Raw genomic sequence first — 13,082 nt, forward strand, 5'->3', positions numbered from 1 at the left:
CCGGGCGCTGACGGTACCGGCTGTCCCTGCAGCGCCACCATACGCCACCAGCCTGCCGGAGGAGACCACGGTGCGCGCCGGTGATGCGCTGCAAGTGCAGTGCCTGGCCCACGGCACCCCGCCACTGCTCTACGCCTGGGACAAGGTCAACGGCAGCCTCTCGGCACGCGTCATCCACCGCGCTGGCCTCCTCCGCATCAGCCCGGCATTGCCCGCTGACGCCGGCACCTACCGCTGCCTCGTCACCAACCGCGTCGGCACCGCCGAGACCTTCGCCCACGTGGCCGTCCATGGTGAGGCCCTTCCCGCACCGGGGATGCCGCGCACCGGGGATGCCCACGCCGCTGGGTACCATCAAGGCTTTGCATCCCTCCCAGGTGATGCCGGTGATGGTGGGGACCCTGCTGGTGGTCCCTTGACCGTACGGGTGACGCCGGGGAGCCTCGTCAAGGGGGTGGGCAGCACCGCCGAATTCGCCTGCACCGTCTCGGGGGACCCCCGGGCACGTCTGGAGTGGCTGAAGGATGGTGGGGAGCTGCCCCCCACCCACAGCGTGCGGGACGGGGTGCTGCGGTAAGGAGCGGGGGGACGGGGCGGCGGGGACGCCCCCAGCCTGTCCCCTGCGGGGTCCCACACCCGGCTGTGTCCCCGCAGGATACCAGAGCTGGCGTGGGGGGCACAGGGGGTGTACGTGTGCCGGGCCAGCGCCCCGGGCGGGCAGGCGGAGGACAGAGCCACCCTCGCCGTCCAGGGTAGGAGCGGTACCCGTGCCCCGAGGGATGCGGGCACCCCCCCAACCTGCTCCCCACAAACACTGGCACCCCGGGACCCCCATCTCCCCAAACCCAGGGGTACCCACTGACCTGTCCCCCCATACCCATGGCCACCCTGGTACCCCCATCTCTTCCCACACCCATGGGCACCCCAGGACCCCCAATCTCTCCCCACACTTACGGGCACCCCAATATCCCCCATCTCTCCCCACACTTATGGGCACCCCAGTACCCCCCATCTCTCCCCATGCCCATGGGCACCCCAATATCCCCAATCTCTCCTCATGCCCGCAGGCACTCTGAGACCCTAAATCTCTCCCCATGCCCATGGGCACCCCAACACCCCAAATCTCTCCCCACATCCATGAGCACCCTGGTACCCCCAATCTCTCCCCATACCCACAGGCACCCCAACAGCCCCAATCCCTCCCCATCCCCACGAGCACCCCGTTTCTCCCCATCTCGCACTCCTTCGGTTGGTACCCCGAACCGCGATGCCTCCCCCATGCCGGGGGGGTACCCCAAAACCCCGCTGTCCCCCTCAAGCTCTCCCCAGGGCCCTGATCAACATCCGGACGGCGGTGCAGACGGTGCTGGCGGGCACGGCGGTGGAGCTGGAGTGCCTGGGCTTGGGTGAACCCCGTCCCCATGTCACCTGGAGTAAAGTGGGGGGCCGTATCCGACCCGGGGTGCTGGTCCGCGCCGGCACCCTCACCATCGAACGGGTAGAACGGGCAGACGCCGGGCAGTACCGCTGCACTGCCGCCAACGCCGTGGGCACCGTCCAGTCCCACGTCATCCTCCATGTGCAAGGTGAGGATGGGGACGCGGAGCTGGGGACACGCGCACATGGTGGCACCGTGGGGTGGTGACACCTCCTTGCGTCCCCAGCCGCTCCCCAAATCGCCGGGCAGCCGGAGGTGAAGGAGGTCTCGGTGGGTTCGGCGGCTGTTTTGCCCTGCTTGGCATCTGGCTTCCCGGTGCCGGAGATCACCTGGAGCAAGGTGAGACGGAGGGATGCAGGGATGGGGGTGCAGGGTCGGGGGGGGCACCCTATGGGTGCTGACCCCCCCCATCCCGCTCTGCCGCAGCTGGAGGGGGAGCTGCCGGCGGGTGCCAGGGTGGAGGGCAATGTCCTGACGCTGCCGGCCGTGCGCCACGAGGATGCCGGCGTCTACGCCTGCGCCGCCGCCAACCACCGCGGCCAGGAGACGGCCTACTACGTCCTCAAGGTCCGAGGTGAGGACGGACAGACAGATTGGGGGGGGGGGGTGATGTACCCCCACCCCTCCTGACCCCCCCATCCCCGCAGAGCGCCTGGTCCCCTATTTCGGGCAGACGCCCCGCTCCTTCCTCCCCCTGCCCACCATCAAGGATGCCTACAAGAGGTTCGAGATCCTCATCACCTTCCGACCCGACGCTGCCGACGGTGAGTGCCGACGGGACCCCCGTGTCCCCCCCCGTGTCCCCATGTCCCCCCCGCGTCCCCTCCGTCCTTTCCTCCTCCCCTCCCTCTCCATCCCTCCTCCCCTCTCCCTCCTTTAGCTCTCCTTCTCTATTCACCTGCCCCCCCCCAACTTAGGGGGGTTTCTCCTCCATCCTGGGGATATTTTGGGGTCCCCCGGGACGTGACCCCCACCCTGGGGTGGGCACCACCCTGCCTGACCCCCTGCCCCCCCGCAGGGCTCCTCCTCTACAACGGGCAGCGGAAAACCAGCGGCGCCGACTTCATCTCCTTCGGTTTGGTGGGCGGCCGCCCCGAATTTAGGTGAGACCCATGAGTGGGTGCTATGGGAGGAGGGGGGAAGATGGGTGCCGGCACCCTCCCACACCCGTCTTACCCCCAAAAAATAAGGTTTGACGCCGGTTCGGGCATGGCCACCATCCGGCACCCGACGCCGCTGCGGTTGGGCGAGTACCACACCGTCCGTCTCCTCCGCAACCTCACCCGGGGTTCGCTGACGCTGGACGGGCACCCCCCGGTTAACGGCACCTCCCAGGTATGTTTGTGGGGTGGGGTTGGTGTGTATTGGGTGGGGGTCAGGGTGCTGGAGGTGGTGCCCACCTGCTTGTGCCCACAGGGGAAGTTTCAAGGGCTGGATCTGAACGAGGAGCTGTACCTGGGGGGGTACCCCGATTTCGGTGCCGTGGCTAAGACGGGGCTCAGCCGTGGTTTCGTGGGTGAGTGATGGGATTTGGGGGGGCACCAGGGCGGGGGGGGTGCTGAGCATCGTGTCACCCCCCCTCCCAATCTCCATCCCTCCGCAGGCTGTGTGCGCCAGCTCCGCATCCAAGGGGAGGAGGTGGCCTTTGGGGACATGGACCTGCAGGCGCACGGTGTCACCAGTTGTCCCACCTGCCAGGACCGGCCGTGCCAGGTGAGGCTGTGGGCGATGCCCACCCATCGTCACCCATCCCCACCCATCGCTGACACCCATGTCACCCCCCCCCAGAACGGTGGCGTGTGCCAGGACGCCGAGAGCGGCACCTACGTCTGCCGCTGTCCCCACGGCTTCACCGGCAGCAACTGCGAGTACTCGCAGGCTTTGCATTGTCACCCAGGTAAGGTGCCCGCCCCGTGGGGACGTCACCCCGATGTCCCTCCCCGGATGGGTGCTCACGGCTTGTCACCCTACAGAGGCGTGCGGGGCTGATGCCACCTGCGTCAACCGGCCGGACGGGCAGGGCTATACCTGCCGCTGTCACCTGGGCAAGGCTGGGGAGAGGTGCACCGAGGGTGAGCGCAGCCAGGGACACGGGGACAGGGCGCGCACCACCCTGGGGACATGGGCGTGGGGCTGGGGACCACCCTGGGGAGATGGGCACAGGGCTGGGGGACTGGGACCACCCTGGGGACATGGGCACAGGGCTGGCACCACCCTGGGGACATGGGCGTGGGGCTGGGACCACCCTGGGGACATGGGCACGGGGCTGGGGGGTCATCCTGGGGACACGGGCATGGGGTGGGGACCATCCCAGGGAGACGGGTACATGACTGGGGGACTGGGACCACCCTGGGGACATGGGCATGATGGGGACAGGGGACTAGGTACCATCTGGGGAGATGGGCGTCACGGACATGATGGAGGTGGGACATTGGGTGCCATCCCAGGGAGATGGGCGTGATGGGGATGGGGGATTGGGGACCACCCTGGGGAGATGGGCATGGAGCTGGGTACCACCTTGGGGACATGGGCACAGGGCTGGAGACCACACCAGGAACATGGGCACGGGGCTGGGGACCACCCTGGGGAGATGGGCACCATGGGGTGGGGGCATTAGGCCCCACCCTGGGGAGATGGGCACCATGGGGACAGAGGATGGGGTCCCACCAGCCGAGCACTGACCTGGGGGTGCCGCAGGCGAGGCGGTGAGCGTGCCGTCCTTCGGCGAGGCGGGCGCCTTCGTCTCCTACCCGCCCCTCACCAACATCCACCACGAGCTGCGGGTGGAGGCCGAGTTCCTGCCGCTGGCACCCGACGGACTCCTGGTCTTCAGCGCTGGCAAAGCCGCTCCCGTCGAGGACTTCGTCGCCTTGGCCATGGCTGGCGGCCACCTCGAGTTCAGCTACGAGCTGGGCTCAGGTAGGCTGGCACGGTGACAGGGGTCCTGGTGGCACCGCGGGGCTGGTGACGCCGGGGACCCTGGGTATAGGTGGCATTAGTGGGGTCCCTTGGCACCACTGGCGTCCCCAAGTGTCACCAAGATTCCTTGGCCTCATCGGGGTCCCCAGGCACTGCCAGGGTCCCTGGGCATCAGTGGGGTCCCTTGGTGTCACTAGGGTCCCCTGGCATCACATCCTTGGGATTCCCTGGGTGTCACCATGGTCCCCTGGCATCCCTGGGGTCCCCTGCCATCACCTGAGTCCCCAGGCATCAGTGTCACACCACCAGGGTCCCCTGACTTCTCTTTGGTCCCCAGGTGCTGCCAGGGTCCCCAGGCATCAGTGGGGTCCCCTGGTGTCACTGGGGGTCCCCGGGCATCAGTGGGGTCCCCCTGGCATCACTGGAGTCACCTGGTGTCACTTGGGTCCCCTGGCATCACATCACTGGGGTCCCTTGGTGGCACTGGCATCCCCAGGCAGCGCCAGGGTCCCTCGCCATCACCTGGGTCCCCTGGCACCAGTGGGGTCCCCAAATGTCACCAGGGTGCCTTGGTGTCACTGGGGTCCCCTGGCATTACTTCGGTCCCCAGACGCTGCCAGGGTCCCCAGGCATCAGTGGGGTCCCCTGGTGTCACTGGAGTCTTCTGTCACCACTGGGGTCCCCAAACATCACCGGGGTCCCCCAGCATCACCCAGGTCCCCACGCATCCCCAGTGTCCCCTGGTGTCCCCCGCCCCCCCCCCCCGATGCCACCATCCTGTCCCCGCAGGCCCGGCAGTGCTCCGGAGCACCGAGCCGGTGACACTCGGCCGCTGGCACCGGGTGACGGCCGAGCGGGTGAACAAGGACGGGACGCTGGTGGTGGATGACGCCGCTCCGGTGAAACGCTCCTCACCCGGCAAGAGCCAAGGCCTCAACCTCCGCACCCCCCTTTATTTGGGGGGCACCGAACCCCCCCTGCGCCCCCCAACCAACGCCTCCTTCCGGGGCTGCATCGGAGAGGTGAGACCCCCCCACCCCGTCCCGGACGCCTGGGTCCCCTCGGCAGCGGAGGGGGGACCAGGGGTTGACCCCCCCCACGCTTGGTGTCCCCCCAGGTCTCCATCAACGGGAAGAAGGTGGATTTGTCCTACAGCTTCCTGCAGAGCCGGGGCGTGGGGCAGTGCAGGCAGAGCTCGCCCTGCCTGCAGGCTGCCTGCCTGCACGGGGGCCGCTGCCTGCCCCTGCCTGCCGGCACCCTGGCCTACCGCTGCCTCTGCCCGCCCGGCTTCAGCGGTGAGTCCGGCGAGGGGATCGGGGTGCTCACACGCCTCTGCACACGTGTGCGGTTTGCACGTCTGCTGTGTGTGCACCGTGCACGTGTGCTGTGCATGCCTGTGTGCTGCATATGCGTGTGTGCGGTGCATGCATATGTGCTGTGCATGCATATGTGCTGTGCATGCAAGCATGTGCACCATGCACGTATGTGTGCTGCATATGCATGTGTGCGGTGCATGCATGTGTGCTGTGCATGTACGTGTGCTGTGCATTCATGTGTGCCGCATATGCATGTGTGCGGTGCATGCATGTGCACTGTGTGTAAGCACGTGCACCATGCATGCATGTGTGCTGCATACAGATGTATGCCATGCATCCACATGCACTGTGCATGCATGCATGTTGTGCATGTGTGTGCTGTGCACGTGTGCACGTGTGCAGTGCACGCGTGTGCACTGTGGATGGGTGCATGCTGCAGAGGCACGTCTGCTGTGCGTGCACGTGCGCTGTGCGTGTGTGAATGTGCTCTGCATGTGTGTGCACTGTGCATGGATCTGTGCTGTAGATGGACATGTGTTGTGCATGTATGCGTGTGCGCGCCATGCGCTGTGTGTGCATGCGTGCCATTTGCAAACAGGCGCCTCTGCTGCGCATGTGCTGTCAGTGCGTGTGTGCATGCATTTGGTGTGCATGCAAGGGTGCTGTGCACGTGTGGGCGCACTGTGGGTGCAGTTTGCAAGTGGATGCATCTGCTGCACATCCATGCGTGCGCAGTGTGCACTGCGTGCATCTCCTGTGCACGTGCTGTGCATGCGTGTGACGTGCAATTGGCACGCACGCATGCATGCTGTGCGCTGGGTGCAGTTTGCACGTGCGCGCATCTGCTGCGCATGCAGTTATGTGCATGCGTACGCTGTGTGTGCACGTCTGTGCCGTTAGCGCGTGTGCACGGCGTGCACGAGCACGTACCGTGGGCACTGTGCATGCTCCTCGTGTGCATGCTCGCCTTGCACATGCGTGTGCGTACAAGGGCAAACCCCAGGGCAGCAGGCGAGCCGAGGGTTGGTGCCCACCCTGGCGCCCGCCCGCGTCACCCGCTGTCCCCCTCTGTGTCCCCAGGGCCGCGCTGCGAGCGGGAGGAGGACCGCTGCCTGCACCGCAACCCCTGCCTGCACGGCGGCACCTGCAAGGGCAACGCCTGCCTCTGCCCGCCGGGCTACGCTGGCCCCTACTGCCAGCACAGTGAGTCGGGGGACACTTGGGGACCCTTGGGGACACGGGGGGGACACGGGCCACCTCGTCCCCAACCCCCTCTCGCCCGCAGGCTTGGCGCTGGCGGAGCTGGAGCAGGACTGGCAGGAAGGCAGCGGGGGCGGCGGTAGGTCCCTGCACCCATTTGCCCGGCTTTGGCACCCAAAAGCCGTGCCGCGGGCGTGGCGGCTGGGCGTGGCCCCCCCTCACCCCCCCGTCTCCCCGCAGATGCCCCCGGACAGTTCAGCGCCGCTTTCCGTGACGGCTCCTACCTGGCCCTGCCCGGTCACCTCTTTCCCCGTGGGTGAGTGACACCGGGGACGGGGCACCCCTGAGTGGGGTGCTGCACCCCCACCCGTGGCATTGCACCCTGCCCGGGGTGCTGCACCCTTCCTGGGGTGCTGCAACCTCCCTGGGGAGTTGCACCCTTTCCTACGGAATTGCACCACAGCGTTGCACCCATCGCAGCATTGCACCCATCGCAGCATTGCACCCTTCCTGCAGTATTGCACCCATTGCAGCGTTGCACCCTGACTGCAACATTGCACCCATCACAGTGTTGCACCCATACCAGCATTGCACCCTTCCCGTGGTGTTGCACCTACTGCAGCGTTGCACCCACTGCAGCGTTGCACCCATTGCAGTGTTGCACCCGTTGTAGCATTGCACCCTTCCCGTGGTGTTGCACCCACTGCAGCGTTGCACCCATCGCAGCGTTGCACCCTGACTGCAGCACTGCACCCATTGCAGCATTGCACCCTCCCGGGGTGCTGCACCCTTCCCGGGGTGCTGCACCCACCGAACCGTCCCCCTCTCCTTGCAGCCCACCCGAGGCGCCCGAGACCATCGAGCTGGAGCTGCGGACGGGCAGCGCCGACGGGCTGCTGCTGTGGCACGGGGCGGTGAGCGGGGTGGGAGGGCCCTGCCGGGGAGGGGGCCGGGGTGCTGAGCCCCCTTAGGGTGGGGGTCCGGGTGCCCCCCACCCCGCTCACCGCCCCGCTGCACCCGCAGGAGCCCGGCGAGGGTGGCAAAGCCAAAGACTTCATTGGCCTCGGCTTGAAGGACGGGCACCTGGTGTTCAGGTGAGGGGGGGACCCGGTGCCACCCCAGGGTGCCCCATGCCACCCAAGGGTGCCCCCCGTGCTGAGCCCACGTCACCCCCGCAGCTACCAGCTGGGCAGCGGCGAGGCCACCATCGTCTCCGAAGACCCCATTAACGACGGCGAGTGGCACCGGGTGACGGTGACAAGGTGGGTGGGGGTCAGGGCGGGGGTCGGGGTGGGGCTGGGTGCGCGTGCTGACGGGTGCCGCGCAGGGAGGGCCGGCGCGGGCGGCTGCAGGTGGACGGGGAGGAGCCGGTGAGCGGGGAGTCGCCAGGAGCCAACGTCATGGCCAACACCCAGGGCAGCGTCTACGTGGGTATGGTGGCACCCGGGGGACGCGGCGGGGCACAGGGTGGGACGTGGGGTGGGCACGGGGTGGGACGTGGGATGGGACGTGGGATGGACATGGGGTGGGACACGGAGTGGACGTGGGATGGGCACGGGGTGGACACGGGGTGGGATGTGGGATGGACATGGGGTGGGACACGGGGTGGACGTGGGATGGGCACGGGGTGGACGTGGGATGGGACATGGGGTGGGACATGGGATGGGACACGGGGTGGACGTGGGATGGACATGGGGTGGACGTGGGATGGGACATGGGGGGGGACATGGGATGGGACATGGGGTGGGACATGGGATGGGACACAGGGTGGGACGTGGGATGGACATGGGGTGGGACACAGGGTGGACGTGGGATGGACATGGGGTGGACGTGGGATGGGACATGGGGTGGGACATGGGATGGGACACAGGGTGGACGTGGGGTGGGACGTGGGGTGGGACACGGAGTAGGACATGGGACGGGGTATGGGATGGGACGTGGGATGGACACGGGGTGGGGCACAGGGCGGACGTGGGATGGACACGGCGTGGGACATGGGATGGACATGGGGTGGGACATGGGATGGGACATGGGATGGGACGTGGGATGGGGACAGCTGGTGGGATGCGGGATGGCCGTGGGCGGGTGCCGGGACACGGGGCGAGCCCCGCGGGTGCCCCCACACCCCGTGTCCCCCGCAGGCGGCGCCCCGGACCCCCGCACCCTGACGGCGGGCAAGTTCACCTCCGGCCTCACCGGGTGCCTGCGGGGGCTGGCGCTGGCGCCCGCCGGGGCCCCCCGACACCCCATCGACCTGCGGCACGGCGCGGTGGGGGGCTCCCCCGCCCCCCCCTGCCCCTCCTAACCCCCCCCCAAACCCAGATTTTGGGGGGGATTTGGTCAATTTTATTCTTTTCCAAAAAAATAAGCCAGGAGGAAACGGTGCTTCGCTGCCCCGGGGTGACACCGGGGGGGGGGGGCCGGGACCCCCAAAAATGTTTACACACACACAACACCCCCCCCCCCCGGCCCCCCGAAATGTGGCGGGGCGGCCGGGCCGCCCGGGAGCCCCCGGGGTGGTGGCGGGGCGGGGGCGCGAGGACAATCGGGGTGCTGGCGGGACCCCGCGGGGCGGCCATTAAAGAGAGAGAACCAGCGCGGCTGCCGTGTTTGGGGGGTGCGGGGGGGTACAGGGGGTACGGTATGGGGGGTGTGGTATGGGGGGTACGGTAGGGGGGTACAGGGGGTACGGTATGGGGGGGGACGGTGGGGGGGGTATGGGGGTATGGTATGGGGGGGACGGTATGGGGGGGACGGTACGGGGGGGCACGGTATGGGGGTACAGGGGGTATGGTATGGGGTGCGGTATGGGGTGTGGGGGGGTACAGTATGGGGGTACAGGGGGTATGGTATGGGGGGTGCAGTATGGGGGTGGGGGGGTACAGTATGGGGGTACAGGGGGTATGGTATGGGGGGTGCAGTATGGGGGTGGGGGGGTACAGTATGGGGGTACGGGGGTACGGTATGGGGGTACAGGGGGTATGGTATGGGGGGCACGGTATGGGGGCTGCAGTATGGGGAGTACAGTATGGGGGTACAGGGGGGTATGGGATGGGGGGTACAGTATGGGGGTGGGGGGGTACAGTATGGGGGTACAGGGGGTATGGGATGGGGGGTACAGTATGGGGGGTACGGTATGGGGGGTATGGTATGGGCCATGGGTGGTACAGTATGGGGGAGTATGGTATAGGGGTGTGGGCGGTATGGTATGGGGGGTATGGTATGGGGGTACAGGGGGGTATGGTATGGAAGGGTTATGATATTGGGGTGGGGGGTATGGTATGGGGGTCCAGTGTGAGGATTTGGGGGGTATGGTATGGGAGGGCATAGGGGTGCTGGGAGGGCTATGGGGGGCGGTATGGGGGTGTGGGGTTGCAGAATGGGGTTATGGGGCTATGGTATAGAGAGGGTATGGCATAGAGGGGCTATGGCACAGAGGGGCCATGGTGGGCTATGGCATAGAGGGGCTATGGCATAGAGGGGCTATGGTACGGGGTCATGGTATAGAGGGGCTATGGCATAGAGGGGTTATGGTATAGAGGGGCCATGGTATAGAGGGGCTGTGCTATAGAGGGGCCATGGTGTAGAGGGACCGTGGTATAGAGGGGCTGTGCTATAGAGGGGTTATGGTATAGAGGGGCTGTGGAAGGGGGGCGCGGTGTGGCCGGTGGGGCGGAGCCCGGCCCGTAGCCCCGCCCCCGCGAACCGCCCAGGCCCCGCCCCCAGGCGCGTCGCGCGTCGCGGCCCGTTACCGTCAGCGCCTCGCGCCCGTCAACGCGTCGCGCTTGTGGCGTCACCGACCCTGACGGCGGCGGCGGCGGCGGCGGCGGCGGCGGCGGGAGGGGCCGGGCGGGACCGGGCCGGGGCCGGGGCCGGGGCCGGGGCCGGGGCAGGCCCGGGGCGGAGCGGGGCAGCGGCGGCGGCGATGGCGCCGCGGTTGCAGCTGGAGAAGGCGGCCTGGCGCTGGACCGAGACGGTGCCGCCCGAGGCGGTGGCGCAGGAGCACATCGAGGCGGCCTACCGCGTCGGGCTGGAGCCCTGCCAGCGCGGCGCCTGCCGGTACCGCCGGGCCCCCTCACCCCGGGCCCTCTCCCCTCCCCGGGCCGCCCTCTGCGCCCGCCCCGCCCCGCGCCCGGTCCCTCAGGGCCGCAGGGGACCCCAGACCTCCCCCCCCCCCCCCCCGCGCCGTATTTGGGGTCTGGGGGCTCCCCCGTTCCCTCCTCCGGGGCCCTCACCCCCCGGGGCTGGGGGGCACCCCACGTTCCTCCTCCCTCCCCCGAGTTTGGGGAAGCACCCTGCCCTTTCTGGGTCCCTCAGGGGACCCCCATATTCCCTTCTTTGGGACCCCCATTCCCCGGGGTTGTGGGGGGCCCCTCTCCCTGCCTGGCTCCCCCAGACATAAGGGCCCCCTCAGGGTTGTGGGGAGCCTCCCCCTCCCTGCCTGGCCCCTCAGATGTAGGGGATCCCCCCCAGGGTTGTGGGGGACCCCCCTCTCCCTGCCTGGCCCCTCAGATGTAGGGGACCCACCCAGGGTTGTGGGAGGCCTCTCTCCCTGCCTGCCTCCCCAGATGTAAGGGACCTCTGTAGGTCCTGTATTCTTCCCTGTGGTCTCCCCTTTTTTCCCCGCCTTTAGTTCTCCATCCCTTGGGATCTCCTTGTTTGTCTCTAACCACCATTTTTAGGAGATGTGGGGGACTCCTGTCCCCCCCCCGTTCACTCTGTTTAGCCTTACGGGGTCCCCCTTGTCCTCATCCCCCACAGTCACCCCCCCCCCCCCCCCCCAAGGGACAATAGCATCCCTGCCGCGGGGGTGACAGTCGGGGTGGGTGCTGGTCCTACAGGAGGAACTGCCGGGGGAACCCCAACTGCCTGGTGGGCATCGGGGAGCACGTCTGGCTGGGCGAGATAGACGAGAACAGCTTCCACAACATCGACGACCCCAACTGCGAGCGCCGCAAGAAGGTACCCTCCCCCCCCCCCCCCCAAAAAAAGCATTCCCCTGCCCTTCCCGGTCCCTGGGGGAAGATGGGGAGGAGGGGAGGTGACACCTCGTCTCCCCCTGTAACCGGGGAGTTTGGGATGCGGCTGTTTGTACGACGCCGGAGCGGCGTTTTCCCGACAAACAGCCATAAAGCGGCCGCCCCAACTGCTGGATTTCTGCTTGCTCCTCCGCAGCGGCGAGTGACGACTGTTGCTTTCTCTCTTACGCCAGAACGCGTTCGTGGGCTTAACGAACCTCGGCGCCACGTGCTACGTCAACACTTTCTTGCAGATGTGGTTTCTTAACTTGGAGCTCCGGCAAGCCCTCTACTTGTGTCCCAGCACCTGCAGCGAGTATGCGGCCGGAGAGGGCATCCCAAAAGACAAAGGTGGGTGGTTTTGCTCGTTTTCTCCTAAAATTTTACACGCTGGTGTCAGCTTTGGGGTAACGTTTATCAGGAGAATGGATGGGTGAAGCTACAACCGCTTGTCCGATCTTCGCTCACCTCTTTTTGAGTCCATCACCTGGCTTTTAGGAACAACCCATCCTTTACTGGAGTTATTTCTTAAATCGGAGTGATCTGATCTGGTTGAAAAATCTGATTTGGGTTTGTTTCTTGCCGGGCTGCTTCCCAGACTGGTTCCCAGCTTAATGATGGTGCTGGGGGTGGAAGCGCATGGGTTGGGGTTGATCTACGCTACTGTGGAGCCGCACTCATCCCATGGGACGGTGAAAATTCAGGTCTCCGGTACGAATGAGGCTCCCAGTTGCCTGCACAGTGGACATACGTATGTATGGTATGGCGCTATAGGTGCACTCTGGGTCGGGGCAGCCACCTGATTTCTTCTGTTCCTGTTTTTATGGTATTTTTAAATGACGTCTTGCCGTTTAGGGTAAATACGAAGCCGTTGCTGTGGGGTAATCGGCGCACGCTGCTTAAACTCATCACTCACAGCTCATGCTAGGCACTGCGGGATACTTAGGGTTGGACTCAAGGATCGTAAGGGTCTTTTCCAACCTAAATGATTCTACGGTATTTGGCCTGCGCCGGGACTTCGCTGTCATCGCTGATGTTAACCGCTTCAGTTCTCACGATAATTTAAACCAGCTTTTAAAAAACCATGTCATTTCTAATCATTACATTTACCTGTACAAAGAAAGAACAAGCGGATTACTTGGAACAATTGTCTCTTGCCTTGAATTACTTGCTGTAACTTGCGCAACTTCT

General features: G+C 66.3%; 2 protein-coding genes across 8 annotated transcripts in view; both read left to right on the forward strand.

The window, feature by feature from the left end:
* HSPG2 (heparan sulfate proteoglycan 2) overlaps positions 1–9,470 on the forward strand; it is a 41,366-nt gene extending 31,896 nt beyond the window's left edge. For all 4 annotated transcript variants that reach the window (XM_087755662.1, XM_087755665.1, XM_087755664.1 and 1 more), the window contains 24 exons: positions 33–293; positions 378–573; positions 655–752; positions 1,320–1,586; positions 1,665–1,777; positions 1,865–2,012; positions 2,086–2,202; positions 2,457–2,541; positions 2,629–2,773; positions 2,855–2,954; positions 3,042–3,151; positions 3,227–3,335; positions 3,412–3,510; positions 4,136–4,357; positions 5,147–5,379; positions 5,475–5,652; positions 6,754–6,876; positions 6,959–7,012; positions 7,114–7,189; positions 7,709–7,787; positions 7,897–7,967; positions 8,052–8,135; positions 8,201–8,304; positions 9,015–9,470. In XM_087755662.1, the coding sequence (XP_087611788.1) occupies positions 33–293; positions 378–573; positions 655–752; positions 1,320–1,586; positions 1,665–1,777; positions 1,865–2,012; positions 2,086–2,202; positions 2,457–2,541; positions 2,629–2,773; positions 2,855–2,954; positions 3,042–3,151; positions 3,227–3,335; positions 3,412–3,510; positions 4,136–4,357; positions 5,147–5,379; positions 5,475–5,652; positions 6,754–6,876; positions 6,959–7,012; positions 7,114–7,189; positions 7,709–7,787; positions 7,897–7,967; positions 8,052–8,135; positions 8,201–8,304; positions 9,015–9,178 (3,236 nt within the window). In that variant the 3' untranslated portion in view covers positions 9,179–9,470. The remainder of the gene's footprint in view (positions 1–32; positions 294–377; positions 574–654; positions 753–1,319; positions 1,587–1,664; positions 1,778–1,864; positions 2,013–2,085; positions 2,203–2,456; positions 2,542–2,628; positions 2,774–2,854; positions 2,955–3,041; positions 3,152–3,226; positions 3,336–3,411; positions 3,511–4,135; positions 4,358–5,146; positions 5,380–5,474; positions 5,653–6,753; positions 6,877–6,958; positions 7,013–7,113; positions 7,190–7,708; positions 7,788–7,896; positions 7,968–8,051; positions 8,136–8,200; positions 8,305–9,014) is intronic.
* Positions 9,471–10,711: 1,241 nt separating this feature from the next.
* Positions 10,712–13,082, forward strand: part of USP48 (ubiquitin specific peptidase 48) — a 30,296-nt gene continuing 27,925 nt past the window's right edge. For 2 of the 4 annotated variants that reach the window (XM_087755717.1, XM_087755720.1), the window contains exons 1-3: positions 10,713–10,932; positions 11,715–11,835; positions 12,086–12,242. In XM_087755717.1, coding sequence (XP_087611843.1) covers positions 10,799–10,932; positions 11,715–11,835; positions 12,086–12,242 — 412 coding nt within the window. In that variant the 5' untranslated portion in view covers positions 10,713–10,798. Of the gene's footprint in view, positions 10,933–11,714; positions 11,836–12,085; positions 12,243–13,082 lie in introns of all 4 variants that reach the window. The other 2 variants (XM_087755718.1, XM_087755719.1) reach the window with 2 other exon arrangements.

The sequence above is a fragment of the Nipponia nippon genome, unplaced genomic scaffold (genome assembly GCF_047370975.1).
Source record: "Nipponia nippon isolate SJK-2023a ecotype South Korea unplaced genomic scaffold, ASM4737097v1 scaffold_19, whole genome shotgun sequence".
Classification (NCBI taxonomy): Eukaryota; Metazoa; Chordata; class Aves; order Pelecaniformes; family Threskiornithidae; genus Nipponia; species Nipponia nippon.